Source organism: Tubulanus polymorphus, chromosome 3 (genome assembly GCF_964204645.1).
Source record: "Tubulanus polymorphus chromosome 3, tnTubPoly1.2, whole genome shotgun sequence".
Taxonomy (NCBI): Eukaryota; Metazoa; Nemertea; class Palaeonemertea; order Tubulaniformes; family Tubulanidae; genus Tubulanus; species Tubulanus polymorphus.
The window spans coordinates 1,615,977-1,637,384 of NC_134027.1; the positions used below are offsets into that span (position 1 = coordinate 1,615,977).

Sequence of the window (21,408 nt, forward strand, 5' to 3'; positions counted from 1 at the left end):
TATAATTAGAAAGAAATGTTATTTCCTCTGTATTTTGTCGCCTTTGTCGATGGGGATGACTTCCCCCTTCATGGTTTCTAGCAAGTCTACTAAGTGCAACTTAGGAAAAACCTTGAAAAATATCCGTCAGAGCAATGTTCTGGTTATTTCCTCTGTATTTTGTCATCCTCGTCGTCATGGTTTGTAGCGAATCTACTAAGTGTAACTTAGTGCTACTTCGGAAAAATATCTGTCACAGCAATGTAGTACTGGATAATCAGTGTTGATCAATAATCATAAGCCGAGGACGTTCATCACTTGGATGGTGATTCCCCGGATAAATCTGCTACTGGTGAATGGAGTGAATCTGCTGATTAAGTCAATTGAGAATCTTCGAAATGTCCACAAATTTCTATAGCTATAACGAGGATATTAATAATAAAGTCAATATTTTATTTTAATCAAAAAGAAGTTACACAGAATCCAAGACATATTGTGAGTTTATAATCGGGGGGGAATAAGCGAAATATGTACAGCACACTGAGAGCTGTGACATCATCGAAACGAGTGACCAATCACAGACAAGCATTACTAGACAACACTGCGTATTGTACATATACTATCAAAAACAATGATCAGAACAGAGTATAATAATAAGTTATGCACAAATATTTCGATTTAAGCACCGAAATGGGACCAATCTATCTGAGCTGTCGTTCGATTGTTCAATTCCCCGGAATAACGGGTGCATTTATTCAGAACGAACTGATTATAAGTTTAGAGGATAAATGTCGGTTTACTCAAGCAAGTGAAACTGTTTAGGTATACACGTAAACAAATGTGCCAGTTTGAGCAAATGGGTTCACATTATTCACTTTAAACCTGATCGGTTTACTCCAAACAAATGCACCTAAGATATTGATATAATAGTTTTTTTTTACATTGTTTCTAAATAAATCTCAACGAACTGCTAAAAGTCAATTGAGAAGGAAAGAAATTGAAACAATTAGAATTAGTATTCCATTAATGACTAGAAATCAAAGACGGAATCAAAAAACAGTAGAAAAAGTCGCAAAGAACGAATGAACTAAGATTAGGAATAAACTATAATAAATACATGTTTCAGTGTATAAAATAAAGTAAGACGGAATTAAGATGAGTTGATTGCGACTGCCGGTGCATGGACGTAGACATTATAGAAAACAACATCGGAAAACACGATGAAGACGTGCTGCTTTAAACAGAGGATGTAATTTTGTACGGCAGTGGAAATAATAATAATGTCTAGAAAATAATTACATAAAATGAAAGATAAGAATAAGGAGGAACGTTTGTATAGTGGATTCAGTGGACACAACCTTCTTTTCTATCACCGAAATTATCTAGAAAATATATTCACACCGTTCTTTAACAACTACAAATAGATATGCGTTCTTTGGAATGTTCAATGCTACCCTTATATCAGGAAAATAAACCAATTCATTCTTCACGTCAGAAGTTTACGTCAGACAACGCGCTTAATTCAAGATAGTGTACGGAATATGGGGCAATAATTTTCGTACTGGCCTCGTTGAAATTTTAGATATTTATTGCTTTTCAGAGTTAAAGACATCTCGTTAGATACATAACATTGAAAGCTCGTGATTTAGTACGAAAATAGCAGGGGTATAATCTTAATCAAGCTGTCTGACGAAATCTTTCCGTGCGAATCGAAACTGACAGAGGCTGCATCCACTGAGTTATCAGACCATAACATACAATATTATAATAATAATTCAGGCCATATTACCGCAAATATAAAATGATTCGTAATGATAAAGTTTCTAATAATAATAAGTAATAATAGTATTTACAAGTATAAATATATTTATGAAGCTCGCATATACACACATACATACATTGAACATTCAAAACTGAATCAAATGACAAGAAGTATATTCATAAATATGTAATAAAGAATTCTTTCGAACAAACTAATAACACTTTTACTATCACTACAGCGTGCTAAAGCAGAAATCATTTCACAGCTAGGAAAGATTAAGGGACCATTAGTTGATTGAAAGATTAAGCCTAGCACCACCACTATCAGTGAGGGGTTTCCACGCTCATTGAGGTGTTCCACTCTCAGTGAGGTGTTCCCACAATCAGTGAGGGTTTCCCAGGTCTATGGGCACAATAGGTAGACATTCCATTGAATGGTGTTCACTCAGATAATTCATATGCAGTTTTTGTGCGCGTTTCAACAGAATATTCAAGAGATATTCAATAATCAAGACATTACAGAAAGTCACATTTTTACTCTGAAACAAGTGGAAATATCTTGAGAGGCCGAAGTGAATTGATGCTGAAAACTAAAACAACCATCAGAGTACAGACAAAATGCGCGACTAAAATAGAAAATCTGAGCAATGAAGCAGGTGATGATAGCGATATATGATAGTGGCATCTACAAATGTGTAAAAGATAGAAAACTGTTCTGCTGATGTGAATATCAATTATTACGACGCACAAAACACTTCTATAGATTTAATCAATAATAATTTCTAAATCCAACAGATTGAACTGATTTCAGTCAGTCGTCAGTAAGTGGTAGAATATTACAGTTCAAAGTGGGAAAAAATGTCTAACATTTTACAGCAAGAGGAGATCTTCTCAATAAGTTATTTATAAATACATCTTACCCTAACATTCAATTGCCTCACATTTTAATCATATTATATATATGTATATATATTTATCATATTCATTGTGTTTTGATTCATAATCAATTTTTTACTATTATCTGAAAATGTTAACATACATTGAATCTATACAACAAACCTTTTTATAAAAAATATGACAATTTTCATAGCTTTTTAGACGAATGCTAGTCAATACTAATTCATCTTCAGTTCGAGCGTTTTCTTTATAAGTGTTTCGTAAACCTTTAAAACTGGTATTTAATGAATCTTGGCGACGCCTTTCTAGAATTTTCCATCGACCATTCATATCATTATTAGTTTATCTGTTAGGTTTAAATGCACCAATCAGCACAAGGCAATTGTTGTCTACCATAAAGCAGTTGTTCCTATAATCCCGACAATGATGTTGCATAACTTATGTTCCATTCATCTTGTTCCCTTCTTTTCCCCGCGAAGCAGATCATGAAATTTCGGGGAAGGAAGACCCGAAAGTGGAGGCAATTTTAACACAATAGAAGCGTTTCTATGACGATTACGGGAAACACTATTATCAATCTGATTGTCGGTAAAAATATCGGTATATAAATTCGAAATTAAAAAACGTGACTCGTACGGAACGAGTACGGATCTGTTAGGTTCCTCTAATCGATGGTTTAGCGCTTGCTCCACGCACTCAGATTTATAAACAGCGGATGCTTGCACAGCAGGGAGGTATCAACAGATCGCGGTGAATCCATGGTTCGCATTTGATGCTTCCACTATCGACGAACTACAAACATAATGCATGGATATCATCACTCAGTTGTATAATCATTACACAGTCCAGCTGGTTTCGTTTTATTGAGTTTTAAAAATCCACTTCAGATTATTCGTCGCCTCCGTACATGTCGGCTAGTTTAGAGAATTTCGGGCCCCAGTCGTTCAGATAGTCATAATCTTGATCGCCATCGGACGATGAATTTAACGAACTCAACGATCCGGCGGTGCTGCCACCTCCTTCGTCGTCGAACTCGTGTAACGTATCGTGCGGAGGTGCGCTCGGATCATCGTCGGCGTTTTTCAAACGATCCGAAATAAAGTCGCCGACGTTATCCGGCCGATCAATAGCCGGGGGTGCAGCTAAAAATAAAACAAATATTCACAATATCAGCCACAATCAACAGTCACAGTCAATATCATATTGAGTTTCTAGGGGCCAGTTGCTCAGTGGTGACAAAAAATCTACTCCAATCTAGATAAGTCTGGTCTAAGGTCGTTCATTAGCTTTTAAATCAAAATGAGCTCAGATTGATAAGATCGGTTCTACAGTGAAATGAGCTTAAACTGGTCTTAACTTGTTAGATAAGTTTTAGAGCAAAATGAGTTTAGACTGGTGTTAAGTTGCAGGATCCCCCTGATATCTAAATGTTTGCTTACATTGTAATGGTTGACTTTTAACGAGAGGAATGTTTGGTGCTGGATCAACAGGTTTACTCAATCGACTGATATCATACGCGTCTTGATCTTCCTCACCGGCGCCCTCTTCGTCGTAATGAACGATATTCTCACGAATATCATCGTCGGGATAGATCTCGAGAATCTGATCTTTCGGCTGACGGCGTCTTCGAGTGTAAACGATAAACACTAATACAATCACTACAAGTAAAATACATGATTATATCACTAACTCATCACTCATTACCTTCAGTCTATTCTGACTATCAAATCAACAGCCAGTAAACTTCTAGTCGTCTAGTCAATTGCTTTTAGTTCAACCGAGAACCAGAACTTGAACTTGCTGGTCATAGAGCTTGTTACTATTGCACCCGATATCTTAGCATTAAGTTACCTTGCCATTTACATTTTAGTCCATCTTTTGATGTTTTTAAATCTTAAATTTAGACACATCGTTTTACTACAGCTTATTCTTAGGTATTTCATCTCCATCTGCTGTTTTATATTATTTCTAAATCCATGATTGTATCATTTCTTAATTTCTAAGCCAAAGAGCATAGTTCACTGTCCACTGATCCCATAACCCACCAGTGTTGTACGGGCATATGGAACTATGGCAACAGATTATTCCTATCATTATCATAAAACACTTTTATAGTTTGATGAATACATGAAATTATCAATCAAACTTACGTAATAAGATCAGAATACAAATGATGATAGCAATGACAGCACCACTAGCCATACTAGCGACAACGGCTTCTTGTCTTTGATCGCAGTGCTCTCCACTCCATTCGGGTTCACAGTTACATTTATAACCACCAGGTGTATCCAGACACAAACCATGAAGGCATGGATTCAAATACGGAATGCATTCATTGATGTTGATGCAGATCGGTTGACCTTGTGTGCTGTTAGTTAGTTTATATCCGACTTTACACCTGCAAAAAACCCATAACATTGAATCCTTCCTAATAGGTATGGAAATTGCGCAGGGAACTGGAAAATGTTATCCTAGAAGTGAAAGCTCTGTTAATTTTCATCCAACTCGAAACTGAACTTTTCTCAAAATCTCCAAATAATTCATTATGCTGAGAAATGAATTACTGCTGGTCAATGTAGAACTTTCTTGGTATGAAATGTTACAATTCCCAGAGTTTCCTTAATCTTTTTACTAGATGTTTTTTGATTTGCTGAGTTTTCCAGATGATTAGCCCCCCTCACTGTAGCACTGGTAGTTAATAAACACTTACCTGCATTCTGACTTTCTCCAAAGTTCAATACATTTAAAATTATTCGCCACATCGCACGTGTTCGATTGACATACATTTCCCTGACAACCGTCAATGATATTCTGCTGTTTTAATATCTCAGCATCTGGACTGACCATCCCGGCCGACAAAGACAGCCATAGATCATTGTAACTTACATCATTCATACAACCTGAAAAATACCACGATTATTACAACCAATCTGCATTCAAACAGTATCAACATTCAGATAGATGAACTCTGATGGAATTGTCATCAACTTCGAGCAGGACTCTGAGCCATCAATAAAATCTAGATATTTGAATAGACACTTTTCTTTTTCATACATTTTCATGATTTTTAACATATTTTTTTGGAACAGACATCCATTTTCACATTTTTCAAATCAGTCTAACCACCTCTGCAATATTCACTAGTTTGACACCGACATTTTGGCAGCAGTAAAATATTTTTGACAGGAATCTTTTAAACGAAATTTTGTTTTTGCCATTAAATCAAAAGGACATTGAGCATCTCACACGCCTAGTTTGACATCGATACTTACTCTCTTGATAATCATCATTTGGTAGAATTCTAGCTTGCGTTCGACTGGCAAATTTCACGATTGCTCCGGCAAATATTTCCTCAATAAGTATCTGATAGTAATTTGAAGTTCCGCCGAGGTCGTAATTATAATATCGACCTTCACCCCCATCGAGCTTCAAGAACACCATTTTACCCCAACGTTCAATCTTGGCTGTATGCCAAGCACCGTCCGCTACGTTCACATTCGGCAGTTTGACCGTTCTCTGCTCGGATCCGAGAGCGTAGATAAAATTCAGTTCGGAATTCGTAATCTGAAAAACAATCATATACAAAACAATTAAAGGAATCGTGAAGGACTTGTTTCTTTCATCATATATAGTTAATTCAGTCGTTTGAATATAACAAACAGGGTGCAACTTAATTTGACTTAGATTTTATGCCCGATCTAGCAATCTCAACAAATTTCACCGTTTTATAGCTTTTTTACAAAATTTCTCGACTTTAACCCCACTTTTTCTTGAATTCCAGGTAAGTATAAGCCGCCTTGTGCGATGACCTATTCTAGAGTATATAAATCCAGTTTGTATGCCTTTACGAGTTGATTATGTATGCCCTTAAACCATGATGTATATTTCAGTTTATTTTAGTTTTTTAGGGTGATATATGCCACAAGCATTGCTCTTATATCATTAAAACAATATGTATGCATAATCATGTTACCTAAACAGACTATCAAATCTTTAAAAACTCCCAGCGTTACATCTTACACACGTTATATAATCTATTCAAAAAGTTAATAAGAGTTAAAAGTCAAATGATAATGATACATACTCGTAAAGTCATAGCTTTATCTCCAGCCGTTGACATTGTGTGGAACAGAACTCCAGTCGTCTGTCGCGTACGGAACATCAATTCAATCTTTGATTGATACGGATTCGGTAGAATTTTGTTCAGGTAAATCTGATTTTTGATTTTCCATTGTATGTAACTGTTCTTTTTAAAGTCCCTGATCTTCGTTTCTGTAAAAGAAAGACATTCGAAATATTCAAACGCATTCGCGAATTCAACAATTCCACAATGATAGAACGATGACCACACTCAAACGTGGTGAACGGATAATAAGATAAAATCCCACTATTTACAGATTAAAAGAATTTAAAAACCAGAATTTATTTATTAAATCTAAAATATTTAAAAGACACGACGTTTCGATCTCACCCTAGAGATCATCGTCACGTCGTGTATTCTATATATTTCAGATTTAATAAATAAATTCTGGTTTTTAAATTCTTTTAATCTGTAAATAGTGGGATTTTATCTTATTAATTCCACAATGAGTTGTTACTTACTTATTGTACAGCGTGCACCTGCCCAGCCTGGTTTACAACTACAATGGAACGCCCCATCGGGCATCTGCCCGGCTAAATTACCGGTACAAACACCGTTAGGACCGCAGTACGGACCATTAGGTTCATTTACTCCACACGAGCGATCCTCTTGTGGGCAGCCATCTTTAACGCTACCCGATTGTAATCCAGCTTGGCCAATGTGTAGATCATAAAGCTACAATAGAAAATCAACGATTCAAGTTAAACATCCCACAGATTCTATAACAACCACCACACACCCACAGACAATTAGGCCCAGTCATATGGAATAATTTAGCTTGGGCCTGGTCCGTGTCAAAAGTGCTCGTGAGAACATGGCTTTAGAAACACGTCCATTTCTCATTTATTTCCTACCTCTCCGTTAACCATCAAATTCTTGATACATCCATTAAACCCTATGTTAGCGATATTCTGAGGAAAGTTGACGTTTTGTCGACCTCCGAGTTGAAGTGGTTGATCGACGTTTATGAATTGATTTTGTCCCGGTGTTTTAAACGTAACTTCGCACGGTTTCGTATCCATCGGTTGTCCCGACGATCGAGGAAGAAGAGCCGCCAGCGAACAGTAATCGAGCATCATTCGAACTTCCTGTTAACAACGGTAAAATATCATAGCAACCGTTCAATTGTCAAATGATTCAGAAAAATACAATTTTGTTTTTATATTTTAAATTATTCTAGGGGTCAATGAAATATTCAGACAGCAGTGCTCTCTTGTAGCTAACCTGGCTTGGTCTCATCAGTACTTACATTGCCTTTACGATAGATATCAAGTCGATGCCATTTTCCGTCATTGATCGGGTTTATTTTCAGGATGTTATCTTTATCTTTGCCGTCTATAGTCCCCGAAGCTCGACCCGAACCGTGATTAATCGTTACACGCGGATAACCATTAGTCATATCAATAGCGATGAAATCAGTGAGATCTTCGTTTTTCGGTGTTTTCCGAGGTCCACTGTACAGCAGTAAACCGGTCGCCTCCAGCGTAACGAACTCCAGACTGATGTGTCCATCTTTACATTGTTTTAGAGGAGGGTACCACGCCCATCCATTACCTCCAAAACTCTTTTTAGTCAGTTGACACCGGCCTCCGTTGAAACCAGGCAGACAATCGCATCTGAAATGGTGCAAGTTGATTTATTAACCCTTTCACCTTGTGTACTCCGTTTTGCTGTGTAGAATCCACACAAACTATATTGCCCCCGGGTGAGATGTATCTAAGTTATTATTAACTATTTGAAATTGAAAGACAGCAAATATTGTAAATATTAGCAACTAACGATACACCACACTGCAAGGTAGATTCAATATATAACAGTTTGTCCATTATACAACACACTGAGGTGGAATTTTCTAAAATAGTCAAATCATCTCCAGTACTTTAGGGTATGTAACTGACGGCACTGCAAGTGTCCAATTCTTGAGATAGATAAATCACGTACCTTACGACTTCACCTTCTTCTCTGCACGTGCCTCCGTTGTAACATGTAGCTGGGGTACATTTTGGTGGGCCCTGATTAATGGCTGACTGAGTCGCGCAGACGCATTCTTTAACGACATATGAATTAATACCAACAAGTGACGTGCTGTTGGTGTTAATCAGTAATGGAGCATTCGTAACGACCAATCTGTTTGTACAACCAGATTCACAGGTTTCCTGTTTACACAGGTCTACAGGCGACATATCTATCTGAACAGACGGTCCGAGTATGTTTGCATACTGAAAATATACGTACACCAAAATATTAACGAGGAATTGAATTTAATGGAGAAATACACAACTGGATGCAGGGTATGGTTCCATAGTGGTGACTGATGTCAGAAAGTGGTTTTAAAGCTGGTGTGAAGATTGGCTCTAAAACGAGAGGTAGGGCTGCCAACCTAACCTGATATTGGAACATTTCATTTAGATATGAAAGAAAATTTTCAAATGGACTAGTAATCTATGTAAACAGCCTCAGCAACATCACACACATCAGAACGCATCAAACAAATCAAATCAGTATTTCTCACAAAAAAATAGTAACAAAGTAATGAAAACCAGGAACAGTTGGCAGCCCTGAAGTCCTAGACTGGTCTTTTAACTAAGATACAACTGTGGAATGGAAAAACTTAGATACAATTGTGCAACTGGAATGGGAACACTAACCTGTGCTTTGTCATCTTCGAATGCGCTGTTTAATTTCGATGGTTTATAGTGCGGTGAACCATGAGCTGTATATCTCACATCGATTGTAGGTTTCTCTTGTCCGGGGACATTCATCACAGTAAATATATCCACATATTCGTATTGTGTATTCAATGATTTAGCGACGATGCCTCGTACCAGGTCATACTTGCTCTGTCCGTAATCCGATGGTTTTTGGGCATTAGGCAGCTTGGGTTTTTCAACAAATTGTTCAGCAGTTATACCTTCAAATATCATAAACAATTAGATGTATATCAACGTGTCAAACAAAATATTTTTGACGTTGCGCAAATTTAGTTTTTACAACTGAATACATTGCCCGCAAGATGAAATAATAAGCAATACCAGAAAGAGCAAATATTGGGATTCAGTTCCACAGTTGTGAGTTAAGATTTTACTCGATCGACAACGAACTAATTTCATCTCAGTTAACACTGTGGAATTGGATCATTGAAAATGAATGAATTCTTACTCTTATTCTTGAACTGGTGCTTTTCGTAAATATAACTGATAAGTATATTATAAATTACCTATAAGACGGAATGATCCGGCGTTATAAACCGGTTCAGCTGAGATATCCTGCACGATCGCCGTTACCGTAGAAACTACTTGTCTGTTACTGCGAACTGTATCCGTAACTACCACTTCAAACTGATGACTTCCGGCCGGAACTTTTGTTTTCAAAAAGATATCTCCGTTCTTCATTACACTGATTAAAAAACGTCACAAGGAAATTAATAGGAATAATAAATGATGAAAACTTTTCACAGCGCTACGTAAACTTTACAAACTTACTTGAAATATCGATTGTTTGGATTTTTTGCCTCAAATATTTTATCACCTCTGTCCCAATCATCGGGATCCTCAGCGTAGACATTGCCAATCTTTGCATTCCTCAATTCACCTGTATTTACATAAATTTAGAGATCTCAGATATTGTTTCCAACAGCATTCAAAATGACACTAACCAAACCACGAGGAACGAGACAATACAATCACAATGGCGCAGACCTGACTTTCTAGGAGCACTTCCCTTTGGAGAACTTTTCAGCAAAAAATTACAAAACTTGAAATTATTCTGATTTTGAGAGTATTTTGATAATTTTGATAGTAGTTGAGATCTCAAGAGTAGCAACTACTTTCATATAGTTACGAAAGTCAGGTCTACGACAGATTCCAGAACTGAGTCAAAATCGGATGAGGGAAACTCTACTAGTGTGAACTAAACATTCTATAACTAAATAGTCTGAAGGAAATTGGAGAAAACTCGTTCTCAATGCACCAAACAAGCAGCAAGTCACCAGCTTTAACTGCAAACATCATACATCAAAATAAGGAGCAGGCATTTACAACATCAACTGAAACCGATATTCGTCTCATCGTGTCAATTACTGATTATATTATTTATACAATAGAAACATTCAAAATCAGATGTTGTTAAATCTATGAAGATATGTGAAGTGTATAATATCATTTATGTGTCAAACGATGAAGCATCCCAAAAACTGAACAGGATGCTACATGAAAGAGGAGTTAGCTTTTCTTGAAAGTAGTTTATAAAGATGATGGATATGTAACAGTAAAGTTGAAGAAAAACCCATGAATACGAAATAAATCTTATGGAGGATTGTGACGTTTTAACTCAAATGTGAGCTGTGAGCTATTTTTGATGTTTCGACACAAATGCTTTGGGCCATTTTGAAAATTGAAATCCTCATTTATTAGTATTAGTTCGTACTGCAATTTCTTTCTTCATTTGTCTGTGAAAACCAACTGGAATAGCGAATAGTGTATTTTAACTCAACCAACGCATACATGTAACTCATTATCACATATCCATTGAAACCCATATTCATTTAATGGTAGGTTCTTCAATTATTCATGATTTCATGATAAATCTGCCAATAAATGACAGTGAAAATAATAAAATTACAAAATGTTCTCAAAAACTGGTATTGAGCGCATTAATTAGCAAATAGATGTCTAGTTGTACTAATGAATTCTGATGGCAGTATTTTGAAGCTCATAGTGTCAACTTTGAGCAAGGATTCAGTATATTGAAGTTCATTGAAATTCAATAAACTAAATTTGTCCAATTGATATACACGCCATCTAGTGGGACATTCTCCTCATTATGCAATAATCTAGAATCAACGTCATCGATGATAACTCTCATTACTATTTTTAAGAACATTTTGCGATAATTTTTCTACAAAATCATGCAGTCAATTTGGTGGTATTGAAAATACTGATAACAGTAATCATACGTAGTGTGTATTTAAACATAGATCTTACCGATATCCCAACCTATAATGATAGCATAGAGAAAATACACGATTAACAAGTTTTCAGTTGACAAGCAAAAAACACATTACATGAAAGACCAGCACAGATGTTCACTACATATTAATCTCAAGCTTGTTGTAATTTTCAAGAAAAATTGCAAAAGAAAGTGTTTCCCAAATATTTCCCAGATTAGCAGTAAATCTATCAAATTCCCAAAAAATGTTTTTTCCTGATTTTCCAGTACTGTGGGGACCATTCATTTAGATTTGACACTTGCATCAAATAGTTCATCATTTCATGATATCAAACATGCATTGAAACATTTGAACACGTGTCATGTCTAACAATGTTCATGCATGTAAAGTATGACGGCGCCCGCAATGATTAATAGGTAAATTCACTCAACCTTCCGCGTCAGATAAATAGTCAGTTAGTTAAGCGAAACAAAAATTGTTCAGATGCAAAAAACGAAGCAATAACCCGGAGCGTAGCCAACCTTTTGAGTGAGGAGGTTTGTTAGACTGGAATACGAACAGTTTCGATTGAGAAATGTTGGATGAGGTCAAATTAACTACTACATTTATCTATGTAAATTCAAAATGAAATTGCTGATTCTCCATGACTTCTCCTACTATCACCTTTTACAACTAAGTATTGCGTACAACTAAGTTTTTAATCGGGTTCAGATTCCACTGTATTCAATCTTTTTACTCACAAGAGTAGACCTTTTTCTTTTAGAGGGGGGGGGTTCTTTCCAATCCAACATATCCTCGATGACTACGCCCCTGCATAAACGAACAATGAAATTAAACGCTTACCTTCATAGCTATAGATCATGATGTTTTTATGACCGGGATTGTGGTCATTATCGTTGATATCGCCGATAGTTACAGTCAGTGTATTCGTACCACTGACTCCGTGTTTATCGGTCATCACTATCGGTAACTTGTAATATTTCTGTTTCTCGCGGTCGAAAACTCTCATCGTTTTTACGTCTGCCACGTTATTGATTCCATCACCAGCTGAAAAACAAAATCAATAAGTTTCACGATAACAGTAGAACAGCCTGTACACTTAAGACATGGAGAAAAGATACTGTTATTTATTTGCATGGGTCTAATCAATGAATTTGAATTGCAAATGGTTCAGGAAATGTCCCACTTCGCTTTGTTTAAGCATTGTTTAATATCGAGTGAGTGGATTACATGCTCTCTAATTAGACACAGGCTTGATACATTGCCAATTTGGCCCGGTGCAAATCGTCTCTTTATTTTCACAATTAAATCTGTACCATTTTTCACAAATTATTATGTATATTTTCATAACAGATTCTAAATAAACACGTACCTAATTGCTGAACGTTAAAATCAACAGAACACACAGGAGTTTTAGAGCACCGGAACGTGAATGGAGGTCCATTCATGCTAGCATCTGGATCGCGTCCTTTTACGGTTACTACATGCGTGAACTTTGGTTTACCCTCGTAGACAACCGGTTGATAGTTTTCAGCGAATAATGGGAAATTATCATTTACATCGGTGAGGGTTAGTTGCATTGTAGCTGTACCAGTCATTGGCGGAGTACCTATCAATCAAATTGTAACAAAAATATGAGTAATTTGAGCTGATAACGGATGTGTCTAAAATCTTACGGTAAGTATCAACAAACCTCTGTCTATAGCTTTGATAGCTATGTTGAGTACAGCTTTGTCTGTGGTTGGATTCCATTTTTCGCGATCAAGCGGCCTAGCCACGTATATAAGTCCGATCTTGGGATCACTGGGTTTAGCACGAATTCCGAGGCCGTATTTGGGATCAATTGAGAAACTACGAAATCAAAGAATACGCATTAAACTACAGGAAACAAGATCGAAATAAATTCATCTGTGTATATAATCCAAAAGAATTAGATTTTGAACATTAAGGAATACACCATTTTTGAGGATAATAGAGTGACTAAGATCCGAATGGATTTGGTCAAAAGCTCTGAGGAGTTTCTCCAAAATTGTGTATTTTCAAACATTGAAAATCTATGTAACTCAACAGGAAACATCTGCATATGATTGGAATGTTCAAAAATTTTGTACACAATTTTTTTAAGAAAATTCACCAGAGCTTTCGATACAAATCCAAAAATCACTATAAATGTATGCATGTGCATCTATATTGATAAAGATTCATGAATTTCCTTAACTTTTTGTATTTTCAAAAATTTCAAAATCTAATTTTACAGTCGAAACAATTCTCATCGATTCGCAAGCGTAGAAAGAATTCAACTTACTCAAATTCGCCGTTAATTCCCTGATCTCTATCAACAGCTGAAACCGATGCAATTTGATTATTGACGCCGACATCTTCGGGAAAAGTTTGGTTAATCCGCGACGGAGTAAAAACGGGAGCGTTATCGTTTATATCGGTCAATCTTACGACAACGTGACACGTGTCTTTATGTAAGTTATCAGAATCAAACACTTCTACCGTCAGATTATAAACACGTTGAGCGTTCTCCTCATCGTAGTCAATCGGCTACAAATCAACAACGATGAAATTAATTGAATCGAGTCACAGCAGTCTGTGTAGTAAGAGAACCAGGGCCCAGTTGCATAGTCATGGCTTAGACTTAAGACAAGTCTAAGACCAACTTAGTTCTATAGCCAATCTAACAACTTAAGACTGGTCTTAAGATTTAAGACCACTTTTTGACTATGCAACTGGCCCCGGGGCCCAGTTTCACAAAAAAAGTTCAACTCAAATTTTTGGTGTAATTGCCATTGGTAACTTCATGTTTTCAATGAGGACAACAATTCAATCTTAACCGTGTTTCAGGCTTAAACTGTTTCGTGAAACTGGGCGCAGAATATTGAAGATTTAACCAGATGGCCACTTTCCGCCAATCTATAAATCTCTACGTTTTCGCTGATTTTCCATGTTATAACACAAAAATTCACTGAGTGAATCAGACTAGTTTCTTCGGTTAAAATGTTACAAGATATTCAATTTTCATGAATCATGTAGTGATAAAAAAGCACATGGTCGAAAATTAATCTAAATCCACTGGGGTGGAATTTTTTCAAATTTTCAAATTATCTCCAGCACTTTCTGGAATTAATTAGTCAGCACTGAAAGGTTTAATAAATATCAAATCAATATGAACATAATTTCCAGGCCAGGAACCAGTTTGACAATGCAATGATCAATTATTATATTCAGTAACTGGAATGTGTTTTTTTTTAGAACATTAACTGTTTTGATGAATATGAGAGATGAGTAACGTACCGAGTATACAGTAATGACACCTGTATCAGTCGCTCTGATTGTTTTAATCGCGAAAAATTTCTTATCTTCTCCTCTTGGTAAACGGTACGTCAGCTGACCTTCGTCGACGATATCTTCATCTCGAGCCATCACCGATATCACCGTATGTCCCTGCGGACTTTGTTCCGGTAACGTAGTTTCGTAGAGTCGTTTCTCGAATTTCGGAGGTTTGTCGTTTATATCTTTGACCGTGATCGTCACGCTAGCAGTGGCTACAATTGAATCATTAACAACCATCAGATCAGAACTGGAGTTGAATCGACCCGTTACGAGGAATCACTGCTGCACCAGCTATGCCACCACCAGATGGCAGGTTAGCTAGCATTAAGACAGACGACTCAATAATTATCAATAAACTTTCATCTAGTTTTTAAGCATCTCCCATCAAACATTAGCCTAATCACTACTCTTAAAAAACTCGGACTTTCTCAGAGAATAAACTCAGAGAAGAAATCTATCTACGTGACTAGCGACGCCAGGTGGATGTTCACTCGCCACTAGTAGATTCCTCCATTGCCACAGTTGAACGTAGAGCCCTCATTGTAATGATATTTTCACGTACCTGATCTCTGCATAGGAGTTCCTCTATCTGTAGCTTGCACCGTTAATGAATATTGACCAGTAGCGTCACGTTTTATTCCGTCAATGTTCGTCTTAATTAGATTATTTCCTGGCTCAATAACGAATATGTTTTGGCCGTTTTCGCGCGGACTTTGTAGAATTGAGTAGATTACGCTTCCATTCAGGCCATTATCAGGATCTGTAGCTTCAATAGTCAGCACAGGAGTCCCTATCAAATCAACGTCAGTGTAATTAATAATATCTCTAAACAAATTGCAGAAAACCGAGATCATCTTTTGGAATTTTACTACCCGTAATTCTAATATTTTACAGTTTAATACAGTCCTGTTAACCTCCTTATGCATTTGCCATCATCATCCATTGAATAGGATATATTCTTGAATTTTGAATTCAATTCTTTTAATGCACCGATGACTGTTAAGGTTTTTAAGGTTATTTACCTCTATTGGCTCCCTCTTCGACGAAACCGTGAAGTTTGTTCGGATTGAAAGCCGGCGCATTATCATTGACATCGTTGACACTAACTCTGACTTCTGCGTAACCAGAGTGTAAACCATCAGACGCACGCACATTAAAATCGTAAATACTAGCACCGATCGGACCTTCTCGATCCAGCGGTTTCATTTGGTAGATTTTGCCATCGGCATCAATTCTGAAAACGTTTTGATCGGCGTATTGACCGACGAGATAGTAGGTGATTTGTGGACTCTTCTCATCAATATCAGTAGCTTTCACCTGCAACAAATCACATGAACATAAATTGTGGTAAATCTTTTGAGCTTGGTGTAGGCTGCCCACAACTGTTCGCAACACAACACAAACTGTTGCAACTAGTTGCATATGGGTCCATAGGTCGACTGCAATGCAATCTTCAGCAATAGTCAGCAATGGTTAGCAAGCCCATGAAATGAGATTCATATTGTTATAATAGCTTTTATGGATAAGAAGCTAACGTTTTAACCCTTTCAGTGCGTCTACACCGCAGTGCGGTATATAAATCAGTGATGGATTTTGCTAGTACACCGCACTGCGGTGTATTGATGTAATTAGTAATTTGTAATTATCTCTATTGAAAAATGGCAGAAAGTGTCAAACATAGTGAAATACTAGTAACTAACGATACACCGCACTGCGGTGTAGACGCACTATAGTGGTATTCCCATTGTTCAACACACTAGGGTGGAATTTTTTAGAATTTTCAAATTTTCTCCAGCACTATAGGGTATTAATTAGTCAGCACTGAAAGGGTTAACCTTTGAGTTCTATGGTTTTAACAAATCAAGATCTATCTATAAACTTACTGTTAACAAGTAACGACCGTTGGGTGGAGGAATCTCATTCTCAACGACCATATCCTTTACTTCGTAGACATTCTTTTCGAACACTGGTGGATTATCATTAACATTCATAACGTTGATCTGAATGGTAGTCGTACTGTCGTGTAAATCATCGAACACGCGATACGTCAATCTATACACCTAGAAAAAACACAACATAACAATATGAGATTATTCTGAATTCCACTTTAAACTGTATTGAAGGATATCCAAAAAATCTGCATTGAGAGGGGTTCCCGAGAGAAAAGGAGTCCATGATTTGAAAGTTTAACTATATGTCTCCATGCCTACAAACTGAAGTTTGGTACGTAGGCATGGAAACATATTGTTAAACTTTCAAATCATGGAGTCAATTCTCTTCATTTAACCCCTTTCAGTGAAGACTTTTTGGATATCCTTCAATGTCCTTTCTGGTCCTATTAAGACCTTTATCAGGTATGTACTTCCAAAAATTAGCGAGCTAGGCCACCTGGAATGCTCTCAAGTCAGGTTGAAATAGACATTAGTAGCTATGCTAGGTTAATGAGTAAAGTCAATGGTAAAACAATTTACTGTTGTATCTATAGCAAGAGTGACAATAGTTATAGAAAACAGGTTGAGTTCTGTCATAACTTAAAATATGTGAACACCAAATTCAGCGGATTTAATTTTCAATCTACTCGATGAACCCACCTTGGTACCCTTATCATAGTCTAATGGTTGGGCTACGAATATTTCTCCGATCGAACGCCGCACGCCGAAGACATTGTCTTTGTTGCCGTCGACGATGAAATATTGTAACTGCGAACTCGTATCTTTATCCTCAGCCGTTACAGTTAACACAGTCGCCTGTTCTTTAGCGTCCTCGCTGATATTAGCGTAGTATATCGATTTAGCGAATTCCGGTTTCTCATCGTTTCTATCGGCAATCGTAACGTGAACGCGCGCTTCACCTGTTAATGTAACAAATATAGAGAGCACATTTTAAACTTTTTGAAGATTTTTCAGAGCCGAGTGTCATTGATGCGGGGGCAAAAACACCCTGGGAACAGTATGAAATTTGTCAGTTATTACTCTTATACCTCGCTGATTTTTGGAAATTTTTTTCTCAGAATCAACCAAAATTTTTCTAGTCCATTGCGTATTTCAAGTGAACTGGAGAGTGAACACCTGTCTACAGTGAACACATCTCCACAGTGAACAGTTTGCCTGGGACCAAGTGTTCACTGTTAAGACTAGTTTTACTGTATTACAGTTCTCTCATTGTTATTATAGTTTTTTTTAAAAATATATATGACTTTATTTGACAAAAAAAAATTATAATGTCCCAGGTTTGCTCGGGTACATCAACAGCAACACCATAAAAATTGTTAACAAGAAAGTTATCGTAGTGGTTTTGACCTGGTTAAGGATTTAACCCTAGGGGAATCTTTACTACCCAGGATCTAGTTCCACAGTTGTGAGTTAGAGTTAAAATTAGTTCATTTTCAATGAGTTAACTCAGAGTCAAATGTTAACTCAGAACTGTGGAACTGGGTCCAGATCTTCAAATGTTTTCTTAATTGTAGAAGGCACTTACCGACATTATGGTCTGTATTCAAACCTAACGCCGTACCGCCACCGCCTGGACGAGCGCTTGGAGCGCCATCTATCGCGTAAACGTTGAAGAAATATTCCGCTTTAGTTTCACGGTCAAACGTAGTTTTGGTCGTTATGATACCGGTGCTACTATTGATCTGGAAATATTGATCGTCCCCTGAACCTTGCTTCATTTCATATCTGACCTAAATAAACGAATAAGCAGAAAAATTATACTTCAGTCACAGGAAATACTCTCACATTAAACCATGGAAAAATTGTTCAAAGTATTTTACCCGTTTATAGGCAGGGATCGTATCATGATCGACAGCTGTTACTTGTATAACAGATGCTGCCGGGGATAGATTTTCCGCAACGCTCCCTTCGTACATCAACGTTTCACCGATACCGACGAAAAGAGGAACGATATCGTTGATATCGGTTACGTAAATAGTCAAACTCATCGGATCACTTTGTAAACCTTCGCTATTCTGAAAATACAATAAATAAAATCAGTTAGTCTTCGATAGACAGTTCAAATAGTTCAATATCCATAACAGAACAAACAGTTTCATTTCTAACTTCTATTTCATGATGAATTTAACATTTTCGGGGAAACATAAGTTATCCTTAGTCAAAAAAATCTAAAATTATCCCAAACAAATTGATGATTAAATCCAATGTGCAATAGTTGTATATATACAGTTTAGACTAGTCTTGATATCTATATGTAAACCTGGAAACATTAGATGAAATATCAATATACTTCATGATAAAGAAATGTAACTTATTGTTCATTCATTAGTGGGTATTCAAAATCAGTTTAATTACACTTGCATCCATACAGTTGTCAGTATTATTAATTCAAATAATATGTAAACTTACCGAGGCGTGTACTTTTAGAGTATACTGTTTCATCTCCTCATAGTTCAACGCTTTATAAACAAGAATATCCATACCGCCATTTTTATTCAGTGACTTTAGAAACGGAGCTTGATCTTTATAATCAGACGGTCTTTTATTATTTATACGCGCCAGTTCGTAGTTAATCTTATCGTTTCCGATGGCATTAACTAGTTGAGCTACAACGGTAGCGGCAAGCGTGTTCGGAGGTTCTGACTCCTTCAATCTAAAATCAGTGCGATTGCTGTAATCCATCAGCCATCGCGGAGGCAACGCTCCCGATTTCGAAATCTCGATTGTAACTGTAGCGTTTTGCCACGGTATCAGAGCGTTTGTAAGTATATCTCTGGGAGGTTGCGATCCGGTGTCTCTCGCTTGAACAACTAGATGAGCAGTTCCTTCCTAAAAACGCAATTATAGATATCTTTAGGTGGCCAGAAAAAACAAAATAATTTGAAATAATTTACATGAGAATCTGCCCAGAATCTCTAGATATCGTTTAGGTTGATAAATGCAACGAGCATTGTTACGATCCCACGGTTACGATTAAGTATTTCATGGATGAATTTTCTCAAATAGAAACAGGGCGTCATATGTACCATCATACTACAGGGACATCAACGTTTAGGCGGTGACCGATTGATAAAGGTGTTTTCAAAGAAAAATCGCTTCTTAAGAAAGTAGCCTTTTGCAAATACTTCCTGGATTAGAGGAAAATTTATCGAATTCCCAAGTATCGCCAAACTGCAAAATTGTCATTTTGAAATTGCCCAATTCTCCGGTACTGTGGGGACCATGCACCAGCTTTGCTTTGAATTCATCTTTCTTGCTTTTTCTTTTTAACAATTTTTATTTGCAATTTTGAATTCATAACAATAAAGCACGTGATTTAATGAACTATATTTACCATCGGTAGAGGTCTGGTAGCCGAGATCGATCCATCTTCTTTACTGATTTTAAACAGATTCATACTATCCTCCATCAGATAATAGTTAACTACGGCATTGCTAGCGGCGTCGAGGTCGTCGGCGACGACTCGTAAAATCGACGAACCCGGTCCGACGGTCGATCGAATCTTCTTCACGTAACTCGCCGAATCGAACGCCGGAGCGTGATTATTCACGTCGCCGATATTCACGACGAACGAACAATAACCTTCGAGTCGAGGAACTCCGTGATCGAACGCTCGAACCGTTACCTGAATTCGATCGGTCGTTAGATAATCGAACACTTTTTTCGTCGTAATTTGCCCGCTAGTCACGTTAATGACGAAATCTTTGTTGACTTGTCTCGCCGTTTCACCCATCAGCTGGTACTCGATACGACCGTTGTCTCCGCTGTCGCCATCTTTAGCTTGAACCTGAAATTAGTGAACAATACGTTAATAATCTTCCAAATTCTGAAATTCTGAAAAATTAATTTTTCAAAAGTAAATGAAAATATATAACGTTTCGGCTCTCTGTTTAGAGTTCATCATCAGGAGAGAGAGATTGGAAGACTAGTTTAGGACAAGTGTTCAAATTTTCAATGAAAAAATTAACGAAAGTGGGAGATATAAAGAGTTTTCTCATTATCCGTACTCACTTCAGTGACAATATATAGTTCGCCTTTTAGCCACACCTGATGATGGCCTCAGAAAGCGGGAGATTCAGCTGTTCTACTCTACCTTTATAACTGGAGATCCTCGAGCTTTGCCTTCATTAATAGTCGGATTATACAACAAACAATCCGGGAAAATGGGACGATTATTATTTTTATCGATGACTTCGATGATGAGTTTAACTCGGCTTTCAAGCGATTGAGTCTGTTGACAACCGGGACATCTTCCATTATCCTCGGCTATCACGTCCATCTCATATTTCGGTACATTCGAAGGTAATGATCGAGTTAACTCAATGACACCAGTCACAGGGTCTAATTTGAACGGACCACTTTGATATACCTTTTGTCCACCTGAAAAAATA

General features: G+C 37.0%; 1 protein-coding gene across 1 annotated transcript in view; it reads right to left on the minus strand.

Moving 5' to 3' along the window:
• Positions 1–411: 411 nt before the first annotated feature.
• Positions 412–21,408, minus strand: part of LOC141902716 (neural-cadherin-like) — a 50,663-nt gene continuing 29,666 nt past the window's right edge. Inside the window, exons 9-36 of the mRNA XM_074790557.1 lie at positions 21,111–21,397; positions 20,352–20,804; positions 19,427–19,846; positions 18,838–19,032; positions 18,543–18,747; positions 17,657–17,916; positions 16,949–17,125; positions 16,088–16,382; positions 15,628–15,855; positions 15,027–15,277; positions 14,032–14,276; positions 13,420–13,577; positions 13,099–13,335; positions 12,570–12,773; positions 11,761–11,772; positions 10,261–10,369; positions 9,996–10,174; positions 9,427–9,689; positions 8,720–8,997; positions 8,028–8,394; positions 7,633–7,866; positions 7,240–7,453; positions 6,722–6,909; positions 5,910–6,201; positions 5,348–5,537; positions 4,788–5,035; positions 4,077–4,295; positions 412–3,779 (exon numbers count right to left, since the gene is read on the minus strand). Of these exons, the coding sequence (XP_074646658.1) occupies positions 3,526–3,779; positions 4,077–4,295; positions 4,788–5,035; positions 5,348–5,537; positions 5,910–6,201; positions 6,722–6,909; positions 7,240–7,453; positions 7,633–7,866; positions 8,028–8,394; positions 8,720–8,997; positions 9,427–9,689; positions 9,996–10,174; positions 10,261–10,369; positions 11,761–11,772; positions 12,570–12,773; positions 13,099–13,335; positions 13,420–13,577; positions 14,032–14,276; positions 15,027–15,277; positions 15,628–15,855; positions 16,088–16,382; positions 16,949–17,125; positions 17,657–17,916; positions 18,543–18,747; positions 18,838–19,032; positions 19,427–19,846; positions 20,352–20,804; positions 21,111–21,397 (6,662 nt within the window). The 3' untranslated portion in view covers positions 412–3,525. The remainder of the gene's footprint in view (positions 3,780–4,076; positions 4,296–4,787; positions 5,036–5,347; positions 5,538–5,909; positions 6,202–6,721; positions 6,910–7,239; positions 7,454–7,632; positions 7,867–8,027; positions 8,395–8,719; positions 8,998–9,426; positions 9,690–9,995; positions 10,175–10,260; positions 10,370–11,760; positions 11,773–12,569; positions 12,774–13,098; positions 13,336–13,419; positions 13,578–14,031; positions 14,277–15,026; positions 15,278–15,627; positions 15,856–16,087; positions 16,383–16,948; positions 17,126–17,656; positions 17,917–18,542; positions 18,748–18,837; positions 19,033–19,426; positions 19,847–20,351; positions 20,805–21,110; positions 21,398–21,408) is intronic.